Here is a 17,886-nt window from a genome sequence, read left to right as displayed (position 1 = left end):
TCGGGAAGTTCCTCCCTGTAGACAAAGGTGGCGGCCCTCTCAGAACTTCAGGCCAAACATATTGTAGACAGTGGCAAATTGGTTGGACCCTGATCAGACGATCACACCTAAAGGCTTATGCAGGTGTTGTATGATGAGTGTAGTTGAGGAGGACGACTTGAGGGGCTGGCAAAGAGAAAAGTTCACTGGTGGACTGATGAGACTGCTACGAGGAGAGCAGCTACAATTGCTGCAAGAAGGAAATTTCAGAGAGCCATCTAATGATGTAGACGAGTTACTTGTTCCATACTGACAAGCAAGAAAGCCTGGGCAGAGCTGGTAGCAGATCTTGATGTTTATCTGTGGGGGGGGGTGCATATAAAATTGTCATGGACAAGTTTAGCGCACCCAACCCCTCTAGAGACAACATTTCAAGTGGTCGAGGAGCTGTTCCCAGTAGCTGAAGGTCTGTGGAATGAGATAGCCCCAGAGCATGAGCAAAAATTCTCCACTGAGCAGCTGAAACTGGTGGCCAAGAGAATTAATGCAGATAAGAGTCCGGGGTTGGACAAGGTCCCTGTATCTCTTGTTAAATTAATGGTGACAAGAATCCTTGGGTTGTACTGGACGCCTATAATACAGCTTTGGAGAGCTGTCACTTTCCTTCCTGTTGGAAGGAAGCGTGGTTGGTCCTGGTGCCAAAGAAGGGTGACATGCTTGGGAGAGGTGTCTCATATTGTCCGATTGCTTGCTCAGCAGCCTGGGCAAGCTGTTGGGGGGACTTATCACTGACAGGCTCTGGTGCGAGGTGGAAGCAAAGGGTGGGTTTTCCCCTGATCAATATGGCTTTGTTAGGGGGGAAGTCTACAATTGTGTTGAAACATGTAACTGAATGGGCTAGATATCAAAGTAGTGGCACTGGGTGTCGATGGAGGATCCCATTAGTGGTCCTCCTAGACGTCAGGAACACCTTTGGTAGTCTCCAGTGGCCGATGATTATTGATGTGCTGAGAGAGAGAAATATAAGTGGGTATCTTCTTGGCATAATTAACAGCTACCTATATTGCAGAAGGCTTAAAACTCCCACAGAAGATTGCAAGTTGGTTTTTGACATGTTTGGTGGGGTTCCACAGGGGTCGAGTCTCGGCCCACTCCTGTGGGACCTTGCTTTTGATGAGCTTTTGAAACCTGAGTTTGATGGGGGACATTGAACTTGTTGCATATGCAGATGATTTGGCCCTCCTCATGGCCGGACATACTGAAGCAGAAGTTAAGGAGGTAGCCAATAATGCGGTTCGACAAATAAGTTGTTGGCTTGAGGCGGGAGGTGTACAGTTAGCACCAAATAAAACCTCCATAGTAGCATTGGTCGGGAGAAGAAGACTGCGAGAAATGCAAATTTATGTTGCTGGGATCAATATTCCCATGTCGGGATGTGTTAAGTACCTCGGTATATTGTTGGAGAGGAGCCGAAAATACAACATTCACCTTCAGCAGACCTTGGCACATGCTGAGATAGTTGTTGATAATCTCAGTAAGCTTATGCATAACCAGAGAGGTCCTTGTGCTTCTAGATGATGTATAATACTGATGGTGGCTTCTTCAATCATATTTTATGCCGCCCTGCATGGGTAGAGGCTCTTGAAAAGAAAAGGAATGTAGATAAAATATCATCGCCTCAAAGATGTGCTGCATTGAATATTGCGTGGCCACATACCACACGGTTTCACAAAATGCTATTGAGGTCATCTCCAGGATTCCACCAGTGCGGCTGCGTGCATTGATGCTCCAGCAGGTTTATCTTGGTATGACTAAGTCGAGGCTACGGACTTACTTCTGGTCGAGTGGCAGAAGGCCTGGAACACCTCACCTACTGGTGGATGGACACGTAAATTAATTCCGAGAATAGATGTACGGGTGCAGAGAGGACTAGGTGAGGTAGGTTTCTATATAACGCAGCTCTTTTCTGGACATGGCGAGTTTGAAGACTATCTGCATCGATTTGGCAGGAGAGCATCTCCTCTACGCAGGTACTATGATCTTGAAGATGCTGTTGAGCACACCATCTCTACTAATGCCAGTGGTGGGATGTGGTCAGACAGGATGTCGGGTTACCTACCGAGTTGGACTAGAGGTAAAAGAGTCTTCCCAAATCAGCTGATTTGGAAGTGAAGAGTTCCAGCGTTCAAGTACTAGTACAGTCAGTTATTTTTACACAGATTTGAATACTAGATCGTGGATACCAGGTTTTTTGGTGGTTGAGTTTCAATTAACCACACATCTCAGGAATGGTCAAATTGAGACTGAAGACTACACTTCATTTACACTCATATATATATCATTTTCATTCATCCTCTGAAGTATTATCTGAAAGGTAATTACCAGAAGTTAAACAGGAAAAAGAAGAGGATGTCAGGTTAAGATGGCTTTCTCTGGAAGAAACAGTTCCATACATGATGGTAGGAAGAGCGGAATGGAACAAGGTAGTACACCTAGCATCAAGTACCCTGAATACTAAAGTGAAAGAAGCTAGGGAATGGGATAGAGCCTGATTTAGGACCCAGATCAGTAGAGGGCTGAAGATCACCCAACAAGGAATCAGAGTTGTATATAAAAAACCTGAGATTCAGGCGAAGAAAAGTGACCTGAAGGTGAGTGGGTAAAAGACAGCCCCCCTCCCCGTGGAGCCGTCGAGCGTCTACACTGCAGATGGGTGACGGTGATAAAGCACAGGAACTCTGGACCCTAAAGGTACCTCCTGGGCCTGTGCAATGCTTAAACTGCAGGACCAGCCCCAGAGGAGGAGAAACAATGAGATAGGAGTTTTAGTGAATAAGGTGCAGGTACACATAGGCTCTTAATAACATCTAGCCGAACCCGTGTGAGTCCAACACTCCCTCATTTATTGGGGGGGTGCACAAATGGCATTTCTCAGACTCATCTAAAAAAAGCAACGTATGCACAACATAGAAATAAAGAAGAAAATTCCCTTTTTTGGATTAATTTGCATGCTACTGTATATACATATGTATGTACATAACATTACTCCCTATGTTTTTGTTTGTTGGGATCCCTGGGTTATCAAACATCAAGAAATGTAAAAAAAAATCCATATCCCATTTTTAGACTGATTACCTTATTGCAGCATAGCTTTAGTCTATGATGCCAGGAAAGTAAAATGAATTTTTTTGTTTATTGAAATATTTTTCATATTTTAAGAATTTCATTAAAACATTACCTCAGTTTTACAATGTAGTTCATTGTAAAATTGAGGAAACTAAGAAACTTTCAATTTACAATAAAAATTAAGAAAGGAGTATCTTTATTTCAACAATACATTACAAACAAATGGGTACGACAGATAGAAGCTAGAAGAGAACAAGCATATTCTTCTTTGTACTAGTATTCTCTATCCTCAACATTCATTCAGTAAGAAGTACAGATGAGAAAGACATATATATCTTTGCAAAACAGAATTATCTTGGTTTTACAGTATGTCATTGCTTATGTTTCCATATTACCAATTAGAATATTTACAGAACGGAATGAAAGATAAGAGTAGTGTTAATGAAGGCCAGTTAGGTTTAATATTTTGTGTAAGAAGCAAATTTACCCTTTAGAATAATTTGAAGGCTGGTTAAAGAAAAACAACCACCTATATGGAATTTGTAGATCTTGAAAAAGCAATTGATAGAAGTTTAAGAATTTAATAAAAATGATGGTATTCAATTATAAAGAAAGAAGTAATTTATTTATAATTAATTATATACAATTCATGCAACTACAATAGTAGAAAATGAAAAAAAGGAAAGCTGCAGTACTGAAATGAGTAAAGACTGAGACAATTACAGAGCTTAGACCTTTCCTTTTTAACTTGTGATTGGGAAAAGATACGTAATTAAAAAAATTTTAGATTTATTGAAAATATTTATTTTGACTGAAATTATGGATGAGGAAAACGATATAATAAATTATATACACTCCATCCAATGATGGGGGGAGAATAGATATTCAATTTGAACTAAATAACAGTAAAATAAACAATGAAATGTAATATAAAGGAAAATAAATGAAAAGTTAAATATCAGGATAAGAGATCACTACAAAATGAAAAGTCACAGAATTTTATATACATAATAAAACTGCACAGGATGAAAAAAACGAAATATCGAAAGCAAACTCGCTTAGCAGCAAGCTTTTATGCAGAAAAGAAATCTGTTCATAAATCAAACCCAGATTTAGAAATTAAAGGGAAACTATTGAAAATATTTATATGGAGCATAACAATTCACATCAATAAAATAAGAGCAACAGAAAATACCAAAAGAATAGAAACCTTTAAAATGTAGTTACAAGAGGATGTTGAAAACTAGTTGAGTTGATATATTAAAAGGCCTTAAGATTGAAAGAGATTCAAGAGAGAAATTTTTAGCAGAATCTTGAATAATAAAGAAGATTGATAGGCCTGTGAGTTAAAGTATTCAATATTTTGATAGCAGAAACAAATGTACAATACCGGCGGCAGTAAAAGATGAGATCAGAATATTGACACAAAATAGAAACCAACAGATAAGCGCATTAATCCAGTCAAATAGTAAATTCACAAAAAAAAAAAAAATATTTGCAGGAAGAATAGTTATGTAACTAAGCATTAATGCATTTCATACAATATTGAAAAGTAATAATCAGCTGTAAGTAATAAATAATTACTGACCGAGAGATGTGCAAAAGTGGGTATGAGCATCAATAGTCTTCATACATCGTTTATTACGAGTATCCCAAACACGTAATGTCTTATCATCACTTGCTGATACAATATACTTGCCTCCAGGATGAAAAACAACTCCTCTTACCCAGTTATCATGTCCTATCAATGTGAACAAGCAAAGACCAGTGCCAACATCCCATACCTATTGAAAAATAAAACAAAATTCTGTAGCAATGTGCATAGTTCCACTAACAGCTAAACATCAAAACACCAAATAATATAAATTTCATATGGCGGTAAACTGTTGATTGTTCATTTCAATACTTATTTAACAATAATCTAAAGAGTACCTCCAGTATGAATTAAATAAACACAAGTATATACTTATTTAAATATAAATAAAACAAATTATATAATATTACAATAGCATTATATGGATAAAATAAAGTATATTTAGACTGGGATGGAAGAAAAAACTTGCATGTATGCATGCAAGCGTATACGCACACATACATACTTAAAGTATTACACATGTTATACATTTATAAAATATGTTAAACATATTAAGAGCAAAGAAAAATCTTCTTTTCAACAGTTTACTAAAATATATCAATAACTACTACTTTACATATTCTTAGCTGTTTTTATAAAATGGTTTTTCTCATATACTAAAAAATACCTTATTAAAAAATAATTAAGCTTAACAACTGCAGATTATTACTTCCAATTATTAAAAAATATCGGCCATCATTATTTAGAAAAATAAAATCACTAAAAAAAAGTCGATGTAGTTTTTTTATGTTTTATAGGTTCATATCAAAATATCGGAATTTTCCTTATAACATGAAATTATTAAATATTATTTCTGCAGTCAACCTTTATCAATTTATCCATGCATTAAGGTTAAGGCTCTTGCTATCAGAGAGGCAATTTTACTATATGGCTTTCTTACTACTGATGCTTAGATACTGAAGTGCCATCAGTGGTTCTGTAAGTATGATAATTTTAAATCACACGCTGTTTGTATACAATACAAGATAACAATTTTTTCTTATGAAACAAAAGTACTTATTAAAAAAAATTTTTATATGATAAAGCTATAGCAATATAATTTATTATTCATGTCTCTTCATGATATTTTAATGGCATATAACTAACTGCTTTCTAAGATGAAAAGATTCATTATAAACTAGTCATTATTGCAATATGTACACAGTAAAATTCTCAAACTTCTTAACCTCTGTATCAAAATTGTATAATAAATTTAAATATTTTTCACCAAATACAGACAAACAAAAACTTAAGAACACCTATAAATTGGTGCGCTTTCAAAGTATTATTTTATCTTTACCAGTATTCTACTAATTATTCAGATAAGATTCTTTGACCATGGTGAGACATTAATACTGGTAACTTGCTACACTACAGTGATCATAAATATAATCACTTTAACTTTGATCATTATCAAAGAAAAAGGTTTTATTAAAAAAAACAAAGGTTACATTTTATTCAATGATTTTATTTTAATTATTGTGTATAATTAATTGTATTTATTATGTAATTAATAATAAAATGCTACTGGAAGAATAAACTATAATATTTTGAAAGCATTCCTTAGTAGGTAGGTATTCTTACTATTTTTTTATATGAATTTGGCAGGTAATACATAAAATTGATAATACAATTTTCATAAAGAAGATAATAAAATGTTTGAAAAGTTTATTAAGAACATACTGCTATTAATAATAAATTTTTCTTCTTAGAAAGTAATTAACAGTTTTTGTGACTTTCTAGAAGATAATACAACCAAAATTAAGATGCAACCAACAATATAAAAAGAAAAATACCAAATTATTAATTAAGATACACATTTAAAAGGAATGTCTGAATTATTTTCAAATATTAAACTAGAATAGTTACAAAAAAAAAAAAAAACATATAGGATGTAGATTTCAAAAATTTTAGTCACCGATTCAGATATAAATTTTTTGCCAATAAATCACCAAATCAGCTTTTTCACTTTTATATATATATATAAAATTATTTTTTGGAATAGTTTTCAATAATTAGACAGCAGAGAAACTCCACATAAACAAGTCCTAAAGGGTTAAAAAAAACCTAGATTCTTCATAACACATTTTCCTAGCTCATTTAATAACAGAAAAACTTTAAAAAAATGGCGGAACTGAAAATACTAACACATAGCATGTAACCTTTTTAATCATCAGTAGGAGAGTAATGCTGTTTACTGCAATAAAGAAGGGAAAAAACCATATACAAAAAAGTACAAAATATAAATTGCAAAAAAGATAATAAACACACACCTTGAGTGTTTTGTCTCGTGAGCCAGATATAAGGAAGGGTCCTTCGTAAGCACCCTTCTTATTATCAGCGCCAGCTGCCTCGTTGATTGCAGAATGTGCGCTTTCTGGCGCCCATGCAATGCATTCCACTACATGGTCATGATCTCTCAATTCCACCTATATAAATGAAACAAAAAAAATAAGTAATACTTAAAATTAATCTTTTATTGATCACAAGTAAAAACCAAAATTCTCAGTATAATTAACATATCAAGAATGTATATCTTTACTATCTCATTGATCTTGTACATTTCTTAGTTACTCTTTAACACCTTACCTTCCCTTTAATTCTACAATCAGAAGATAAATTAAAGGGTATAAAATATTTTAAAAAATTCCATTTTATACTTAAATGTGGATCCACTGCTGCTAATAATACATACATTTTTTTTTAAATGTTATTTTGAGCTAAAAAAAAAAAGCTTAATTTACAAATAAATTTAAAAAATAAAAACCATATAACTATAATTTCTTCACAACAAAAAACCTAATTATTAATATCATTTTCATTGAATGCTTATTTACTGGTTGCTGGTTTTGCTCGTGTTCAAGAACATAAGATACACAAATCCAAAAATCAAATCAAACACACTGCACTTCAGGACGTACAAGGTGTGGCTATTAAATGTAACAAGACTAATGGTACTACAGAAGAACTGTGCATGCACCAAATTCATACGACCAACAGCTCTGTAGCATGAAGCCTTCTCTTTCGATTATTGCCACTCTAGTTTCTGCAGACATAGTAGTCTGGCTGTGGCCTTCATTTGGATAACATGTTTTTTTGTTTTGCCGAAAATATAAGTGTTTTGTTAGAGCAAAGAATTGTCATTAAATTTCATATGAAACTTGGAAAAACCATTACTGAAACCAATATTTATTAAAAAAAAAATGTATATGGCGATGAATGTTTATCACATACGTGGGTTTTTGAGTGGTTTAAGCGTTTCCAAGATGGCCGAGATAACGTTGAAGATAATATTCGTCCGGGTCGCCCTTCCACATCAAAAATGGATGAAAATATTGAAAAAATTGGTGATCATCAGTTAACTATTCTTGTCTTTATTCAAGGTCCTTGGTCAACTCTGTGAAAAAATAAGAAAAAATGACCCAAATTGTGGAAGAACAAGTCACGGGTTCTTCGTCAGGACAATGCACTGGCTCACACTGCATTGTCTGTCCAGACGTTTCTAGCCAAGTATAAAATTCCAGTGTTAGACCATCCGCCTTATTCGCCTGACCTGGCACCATGTGACTTTTATGTTCCCCAAGGTCAAATCTGCATTAAAAGGAACAAGATTTCAGACCATTCAAGCTGTGAAAGAAAAAGCCGGCATGCGTCATCATGAAAGAGCCACAGAAGAAGACTTCCAGCACTGTTTCGAACAATGGAAAATTCGCATGGAGCATTGTAGGGAAAAAAGAGGGGTGTATACTGAAAGGGATAATAACTAAATATGTATAAATTTAAAACAAAATATTTTACAGCATTAGTGTCATTCAATAGAAACACCTCGTAAATACATGGTAATAAAAGAGAAAATTACTTATGTGCTGGACCTGTTTCATGCATGTAGTATTTGCAATGTTCAAATATAATAAACAAGTGGGTAGAAACTTTATAAAATACTGGAAAATCTTTTTTAAAGAGCAAAAAACGTTGTACCTATAGATTTGCCCTTGTAATGACAAAGATTAAAAATACTAACTTTTTTTTGTTGACACAATAATGTACTTAAATCAATAGTTTCCATAAAATCTTTAATCTTCATGTGTCTATTCTTTAACAGAGTTTTTCTAAAGGAAAACAATCAAAAGCACTCATTGTTTTAAAACATAAACCAAAAATGGGTTATGACAAAGGTAGTATGTTTCCAATGTTGGTAAAACATATCTCCAACACAGTAAAATTTGCACATTTACAATTTTTTTCTACATAAATATTTAAAAAATAAAACATAGCAAACCTTGCATTCCTTTGTTGCTGTCACCCAAACTCTAACTGTCTGATCATTAGAACACGATGCTAACAAATTACCATCAGGTGAAACACGAACCTGACGAACCCAGTCTCTGTGACCAGTAAATGTTTTCACACAGTAACTGCAAATTCAATTCATACAGAAAGAATATTATTTTGTGTATATTATCTGAAAAATCATATATTGGTGAAATTGTAAATTAACTTAGAAATAAACAGAGTGAAAAATTAGCATTGACAAAAAAACTAAGATCAAGTATCAAGTATTTGAAAGTTTGAAAATAAATTTAATGTAGTAAAATTTGTACTCTGAAGAGATCAGTATGTCCAATATCCACTTGATGGAGTCACACTATTCTTTAATAAATTTACCTTTTTCTTAAATGCAATAATTTTTTAAATATTGTCGAGTTAAATTGCTTGGTCTTTAAACCATAGAGAATAGAGAGAAAATGTTCCTTAAAAGCTTTTTATACTAATATGAGAGTGAGAAAGTCAGAATCTAGTTTCTGTCAGCCAGAATCTATCTAGTTCCCTGATAATCCAAAACTCTGAACTGCATATTTTATAACTTTTGAACCAAGTCATTTTATAATAAATGTTTTACTCTTTAAAATCAGCCACTGATCGTCAACACTAACTTCACAATGGTACTATATTAAACATGCACTGTACAAAAAGTTAGGTTACATTCTATTATTTGTTGTGAATATAAATATTATTTACAACCAACAATGGTTGGTTAAAACCATTGAGACAAAAGGTATTCCGGTGAGGTACTATACTGCCCGGCAGTATATATACATATATATTTCCTGATAGCATAGTTGTGCCTCATGACACAACAAGAGTGTTAAAAAGAAGTGGAATAATTTATTACATATTTCAAGTAAATCTAACATTTTACAGCACATTCAATTTATAAAAAAATTCTTCAATTTTATCAAGTAATTTTTCTAGTATGTTAACAAAGTTTCAGCACTATTGTGCTAGGGATTTATCAGGAATTAGAATTTTAAAAAAATCATTAGATCTGTTACAAAGACATATATTTAAACTGTTCAAATACTAGTAATACATACATCAACAAGGAAGTAAAGAAAATCTGAATGAAATTTAAGCTCTTTTTTTTAGATTTTTACTATAAATGAATGAAATTTTGAAAGCAGAACTTAATCCTATTTTTAAAAAAAGGTTACGACTATTATGTAGGCAATACAGCAAAATGTACAATTGTTTTTATTTGTCTGCTGAATACATTGGTTGAATGTACTTCCATATATTACTGAATTCTATAAACTTATTTTTCAACAATTCAACAAAATGAACTACACATCAATTTTTGTGACTTCTCAGTGACAAGAATGTGGCTTTAACCCATATATGGCTGAAGTTGCGATAATGCAACATAATTTGTTTGCTTAATTATTAACATGAAATAATGTTTGTTTATTTCTAAGTAGCCTGTTCTAATAAGAATCTTACATTTTATTAAATAATGGAAAAACGTTTTTGTTGGTAATAAATATTTTATGTTATTCACTAAATTTAATCATTTTTTGCAATAAACTCTGATATACAATATTATTTTAACTGATTATTACGTACTTAAAAATAGTGATAGTTTTTCTATGTAAACTTATCAATTATTTATTATATCTGCATCTAGACAGAAAAAAATCAATGTTACATTTTCACAACTTCAGCAGCAATGAATATTCATAAGGAAGACCTTATGTTACCGGCAGTATAGATATATAAACAGAAATTTACACTTGTCTGACAATGATATGTTAATACAAACAAGTTCTCTTGTAAGTGCAGACTTACATTGACCTTCTGAATAAAAACTTTGTCAAATACAGTGTTTTTGTTCACCACTTTTCAATAAATGATCAACTGATACCATACTTTGGTTATCATTCTCATAAAATGTTTATGAAAGGATAACCTGTGCGCTTTGGCTACCAGGTGCGGTGTTTATGTTCTTCACAAGGATACCACCTCTTTATCAAGGAAAAGAAGCAAAAGTAGATTCTAGCCCTGGATTAGATCCTTCAGTTGTTCAAAATTTATTGCGCACTGTAGAAAATCCTGGAAACCACAGCATTTATTTTCATCGATTTTTTAGTTTGTATAAAATGTTAAATTTACTGAAGAAGGAAGGCTTTTTTGCAATTGGACAGTTTATGAAAATAGAATTCAAAACTACCCTTTGCAAGATGCTCGTTCTTTGTGTAAGGAAACCTCGTGGGACATACGATTATCAATTTGATACCACCAATTCAATTTTTATTACAAAATGGAATGACCAACTCTCCTGTTATTCTAACTACAAATTTTTAGTCTACAGAAACTCCAAATAATATCAAAAGGTATTCTAAGGTGAAAAAAACGAAAATTTCAATCCAACAGCCAGATCTCATGAAGCAGTACAATCTCTATATGGGTAAAGTTGATTCACTAGACAATGGTGCCAGCAACTATCAAATAACAATGAAACAAAAAAAATGGTGGTAGCCTTTGTTTTCAAACTTTCTTGATGTAGCTTAGTGAATTCAAGGAAGCTCATCAATATGTCCACAAAGAACAAGTCTAAGCAACTCAAATTTCAATGAGTTGTAGTTATCGCATTATTATTGTCAAAATTAAACAACATGGAAGAAATTACTACCAATTACTACTGGACTTGGACAACCAATAGTGTTTTTAACTGCAACAACTCAGGGACCCTCAGTTAACAAGCATCTTCCTAAAAATTAAATGTAATTAATAGAAGAATATGCTGCCGACAATGTAAAAGAACAACAGTATTTTTATGCCCAAAATGTTTTATTGATTACCAAAAAAATAAAACTTGATATATTCATTGTACTCTCTCATTTACATTGTATTCTAATTTCTGTTCTGTTTAGTTTTTATTATATATATTCATAAAAATATAAAAAAAATAGTAAGCTAAATCAGTTTGTCTTAATTTAGACACTCCTTCCTGTTGAAGTAGCGTTTTCACAACATTTAATAAATCAATAAATTAACATACCTGAGGGTCAAAAATCATACATATGATTCAGAAGCATCTATAAAACCTAAGATATCAATAAGAAATCATTTTACGACCAGTGCATAAGTATGCAGCAAAATATAGGGGTTAAAGAGAGACTGGCTTCACCTTTTGTTTTACTCACAATAGCAATTACTGAATTATATGATTAACACTCTCCAGCTGATAACCATCCACATATAATATAAGAACATGTACATTGAACTTCTGTTTGGACACAAATTCCTAGATTTTAAATGCAACTGAATGTATAAGTTTCAGGGACCTCTACTATCTATGCTTTGATAGATCATTCAGAAATATGAAGTGCATATTAAAATAGAAATAATGTATTTTATTGTGGCTTTTATTAATCATCCTTATTTAATTTTTTGTTTATTGTCTTTGGTGAAGTTTACAATATGCTGAATGGTTTTTCTTTTTCTAGCATTCAGCATAAGCAATACATAAAGTGTTATTATAGTGTAAAGTTATCTTTTTGAAATACTGAATACTGAATATTAGGGTTTTAAGTTTTTCTAAGATACAATCTAAATTGGAAATTAAATTTAAAAAATATTAAAACTGGATAGAAATATTAAAACTTATGTCCATTAACAGAAATGAAAATGATCTATTTTGCTCTTGTAAACATACATAATCCTGTAATATGGGTTACTGTTCAGGATGAGAGACTTGAGTCCATTAATTGCACAAAAGAGAATTAAATAAAATTTAGGCCTTGAGACATGCTAAACAAGTATTAAACAGATGTCCAGAGAAATTTAAACTAATACCTACTGTAAAAGTCTTAATATTAATAAGAATACATTTAAAAATTATATTTTTACACAATACATTAATTATGGAATAAATTGCCAGCAACAAAATTTACAAACTATTCATACTTTTCAACCAAAAAAAAATGACTCTCATAATCTTGAAAAGATAGAAAACTGACAGTCTAAAAATAAGTGAATATGCATACAGTGATTTAAATATATCCTCATAATTTTCAGTTCAGTGTTCAAAATTATTCTATTTTTTTCTTGCCTGCATGGCATACCTTGCGTATTTGACATATCAAGGTATTTCGAGTTCTGTAACACTATGAAAATTGTAAACAAATTAGATAAGGATGAATTAGCATAAATGTTTAGTTTTAACATCTAGAAAAGATACTAAACTATTTTTTTGTGTTAAGTTTAAAAAGAAGAATTAATAAATAAAATTTTTAATGAATGAGAAGTATAAATATTGAAAAAAATCTAATTTGAATTATTGGAATTTATGTATTAAGAATAAACTTTCATTTCATAATAACCTTTTTTAATGACTAAATTATTATTTCTGTTCTTGAATAGTATAAGATTACTAATGGTAGTCATAAAAGATCTAGCATCTGGATTTTCTCTGTTGTCTGGTAGTTAACAAATTACTATAGCACTGGATCACACATCAGTATTGGATAGCTTAATAAAAATCCTCCAGGCAGTATATTGGACAGTTAAACCTCGTATAGTTACAGATAACTGTCCAACAAGTAATGCATGATTTTGTCTAAAGGAAGTATGTAATTATCAATATATTCTATTAAAAGCAAACTATTAACAACTTACAGTGTATTGTCTATCCTTAACCAAGCCTAATGCTTTAAGAAAAAAAAATTGGTATGTAAATATCAATTAACTTGTAACCCTTCTTTCTTTTTCCTGTTTAGCCTCCGGTAACTACCATTTAGGTAATTCTTCAGAGGATGAATGACGATGATATGTATGAGTGTAAATGAAGTGTAGTCTTGTACATTCTCAGTTCGACCATTCCTGAGATGTGTGATTAATTGAAACCCAACCACCAAAGAACACCGGTATCCACGATCTAGTATTCAAATCTGTGTAAAAATAACTGGCTTTACTAGGACTTGAACGCTGTAACTCTCGACTTCCAAATCAGCTGATTAGGAAAGACGCGTTAACCACTAGACCAACCCGGTGGGTAATTAACTTCTAACCCATATGCTATTTTCTGCACATCGTAATAGTTAACAAAAAAGACCAAACTTTTTTAATTACACGCCAACAAAAATATTTAGTGACATGCGGTTGGCAGCATTGTTTTTGCATAACCTTCTCTGTAACCACATGTTTTTGGATTGTTTATATCTTGTTTAGTCTTCATGTTATTGTTATTTGGGTGCAACATGTTTAAATGTTAGTAGCAATTTTTGTACTGTGCGATTTTTTGACAATTAAACTTTTGTCTCAATGTCGTAGCCATAAACCCAGCTTTTGTCTCCCGTTACAATCCTTTGCATGAATGTTTCATCATCATCATCATCGGCTTGTTCAAGGAGTTGCCGACAATTGCCCACTCGATGCTCTTTCTGCTATTCGGTCATCAAACGAGGAACAAACATTGCTGCAACTCAATGCATGTTCAATTTTTCAGTCAAAATGTCATGGCATGATCGAAGTAAGATGCTATACCTTTCTGCAAGTTCTTTAACAGTCAATCAGCAATTTGCATGCACCAGATCATTGATTTTCTAAACGTGTGCCATCAGTTGAGGTCGAATACCTTCTTGGTCTGGGTAATCTTTAATTGACTGACGACCACTTTTAAATCGTGAAAACCATTTGCAGCATTGCGTACAACCCAGAGCATCATTTCTGTAAGCTTGTTTGAAAACTTGAAAATATTTCTATGAAAGTTTTCCCCAGTTTCATGCAAAATTCTATTGTTGCTCCTGAAAAATGCAAGTTACAAAAATCATTACTAACACTTAACGTGTTGCACTCAAATAACAATAACATGAAATTAAACAAGATATCAACAATCTAAGAACATGTGGTTACAGTGAAGGTTATGCGGAACACAATGGTGCCAAATACATGTCATTAAATATCTCCGTTGGCACACAATTAAAAATGTTCAGTCTCTTTTTGAACAAACCTCTTATACTTAGCATAAACTGTATGTCTTTAGTATTACAACTCTATCATAATAAATTTATAAATTTACTTTGAAAAAAAAAACATAGTTATGTAAAAAACAATAAATAAATAAATAAAATTATTATTGTTACATACCCAGTCGTGACTTCCCACATTTTGATCGTTTTATCTCGGGAAGCAGACACAATAAAATCTCCACTTGGAACAAATGTTACACCAGATACATTGTGATCATGGCCATGCATTGTTTTTAAACACTGATATCCTTGATGGAAATCCCACAACTTTATTGACATGTCAGCACTGCATGAAACTGACAAGAGAAAACATAAATATATAATTATACAAATATTTAATTAAAAAAATAATTTCTTTAATAAAACTAAATTTTCATAATTTTGCAAGTCCATGACAATAATCAAAGTTATCAGTGATGGCAGAGTTATACTGACAGTGATATGCAGACACAAACTAGTAACTAATAACATTGTATATAACTTTAGATTTCACTAAGTAAAAAACTAAATTTGGTAAATTTTTATTTGTATAGTAGAACAGGCCTGCAACAGAAATATAAAACTGTTGTGAAATTGTAACAACTATGTTTAAGAATTTGCTACTGGTTTCCTATTCCTAACCTATCAATTAGTTAAGCATTAAATGCTTATGTAATTCATAAACATCACAAAGCTATTAATTTTGATTATTTTCCATTATAATCGTTAGTATTTATGATAAATAATGCCTCCCCAAAAAAATCAATTACCTACATAAAAGTGGTCATAAAAATGCCATTCCTTATCGATTGTGTTTTGATAATGCTGAACAATATTAAAGAATATTTAAATTCATTCATATGTTTTAAAAGATTAGCCATGTTTCTTGTTATGACTGATTTAAAACAACTCTGTATGATGCTGTTATCATAATAGAATAATAGAACAGAGGTTTGAATTTTCTACATCAATCAGATAGATAAACAGTTTAAACTATAAAGAGCAAGTTATTAGATTATTTAACATCTAAAATGAAAGGAATCGTGTGTACCTGTAATTAGATGAAATAATGTTTAACTGTAATTCTTTATATTAGATACAACTGCATCATTAAATATTACAACCAAAACTGAAAGAAAAGCTTAATGAAAAAAACCTTTTAGTAATTTATTTAGAATAATAAAAAACCCCCGATATATCCTTTATATCAACAGTGAAATTCTATTGCTAATGTCTTTTACTTACCAAGAGTATCATTCAAATACAAACTAGAGATTTTTTTCATGGCTCATGTATGAACACGAGTGGGCTAGCACAGAGGGATAGTGATGGTGGATATGTGGAGAGGGAAGACAATCAAGCCACCTTGGCTTTCACTTCTCTTTGGTCAGCAGCATCATGACAAAGCGAGAAATTTCACTGTTGGTTGTACAAAGTATTATAAAATAGTTTCTAATGAATAAGGGTGTCAAACCCTCCAAAAATTCTGACTGGACTGCATGCATAGTTTGGGGATATGATGTCACATATACAAGTCTACATCTGGAGCGGCATATTTAAAGAAGGGTATAAAGTTGTAGAAAATAAAGAGTTGGAAATACAAATGGATTAAAATACACTTGTGATGGATAATAACATTTGATGTTGTGACCCCATGGATGATGATCGGTACCAAAGAGTTAATAAAACTGATTTGGAACGGGCATCAGTCTTGGAAGTGCCTATTCCATTATCACGAAGCATCTTGTGTTTGGCAAAGTCTGTACAAGATGAGTTCCCAAGATTTTGATGCAGAATCAGAAATGGGCCTGACATGAAATTTGCCAAAAGCTCCTGAATAAATTTTAACAAGAGGGAAATAATCTTTTTTTTTTATCAATAGTCACATGTGTCTATCACTAGACTCTAAATCAAAACGGGCAAAACCTCGCAACCATCTTTTCGGACTGGAAAGGCATACTGCTCATCAATTTTCTTTACATCATTCCACTGTGAAAACTGCCAGTTCTTGGACAAAGTGAAAGATGCCTATAGCAACAAAGGCGCCATCAACTGATCAGAGATGCGATTTTCCTTCACAATAATGAAGGCCTTAAAAGCAGTCAGCATTTGGTATAAATTGGACGACTTTACAACATTCTCCATATAGTCCAGATTTATCCTCTTGCAATGTTTATTTTTGGTTTGGGCTATTGAAGGAGGTGCTGAAAGGACATCAATTCCTAAGTAGGTGACAAAGTAGGGGTTGGAGTTCATACATCATTGGCTTATGTCACATCTTAAAACTTTTCATAAAGACAATGTAGAAGAGCAATAAATATGTTTTATATTTTTATTCTGCACTAATAAATGTTAAACACAAAAGTCCAGTTTATAATTGAATAAAAGAATAATTTTAAGACCTTGGTCTTTTTGTACTGAACTTAACAAATAGAGCTCTATAATAAAATTAAATTAATAAAGTGAAAATTAACGAAGTGCAAACAGGATTGTTAATTGTAATTGATTGTGGAAACTTTACTCAATGTCAAAAATAACTTTACTGTATTAGTACATCATAATCACTGTATCTAAGGACATTACACATCACTGAATGATAATCATCAAGAATGAACTTCCCTATTTTTCCATACTGCTTTATTTTTCGATTTTTAAACTGATATATTCAATAAATGCACAACAAAATTAATATTTGGAAAGTACATCTGTCACATGATTCAGCAAGAGAGCGCGAACAACAGTCATTATCTCCAGACTTTATTAGCCACAATTTTGAAATAGAGAACTTTATGAAAAATCATTGAACCAAATCATTCTACCAAAGAGCAAGAAAAAATTGACAACATGTTCAACTAAAATGAT

General features: G+C 32.1%; 1 protein-coding gene across 3 annotated transcripts in view; it reads right to left on the bottom strand.

The window, feature by feature from the left end:
- The window catches only part of Lis-1 (LisH and WD40 domain-containing Lis-1), a 118,992-nt gene that overhangs the window by 15,734 nt on the left and 85,372 nt on the right, over positions 1-17,886 (bottom strand). For all 3 annotated transcript variants that reach the window (XM_075364437.1, XM_075364439.1, XM_075364438.1), the window contains 4 exons: positions 15,164-15,341; positions 9,018-9,153; positions 7,012-7,167; positions 4,694-4,889 (listed from right to left, as the gene is read on the bottom strand). In XM_075364437.1, the coding sequence (XP_075220552.1) occupies positions 4,694-4,889; positions 7,012-7,167; positions 9,018-9,153; positions 15,164-15,341 (666 nt within the window). The remainder of the gene's footprint in view (positions 1-4,693; positions 4,890-7,011; positions 7,168-9,017; positions 9,154-15,163; positions 15,342-17,886) is intronic.

This window comes from Lycorma delicatula, chromosome 4 (assembly GCF_047948215.1).
Source record: "Lycorma delicatula isolate Av1 chromosome 4, ASM4794821v1, whole genome shotgun sequence".
In the NCBI taxonomy this organism is placed as follows: Eukaryota; Metazoa; Arthropoda; class Insecta; order Hemiptera; family Fulgoridae; genus Lycorma; species Lycorma delicatula.
This window is presented reverse-complemented; position numbering and strand designations above follow the sequence as displayed.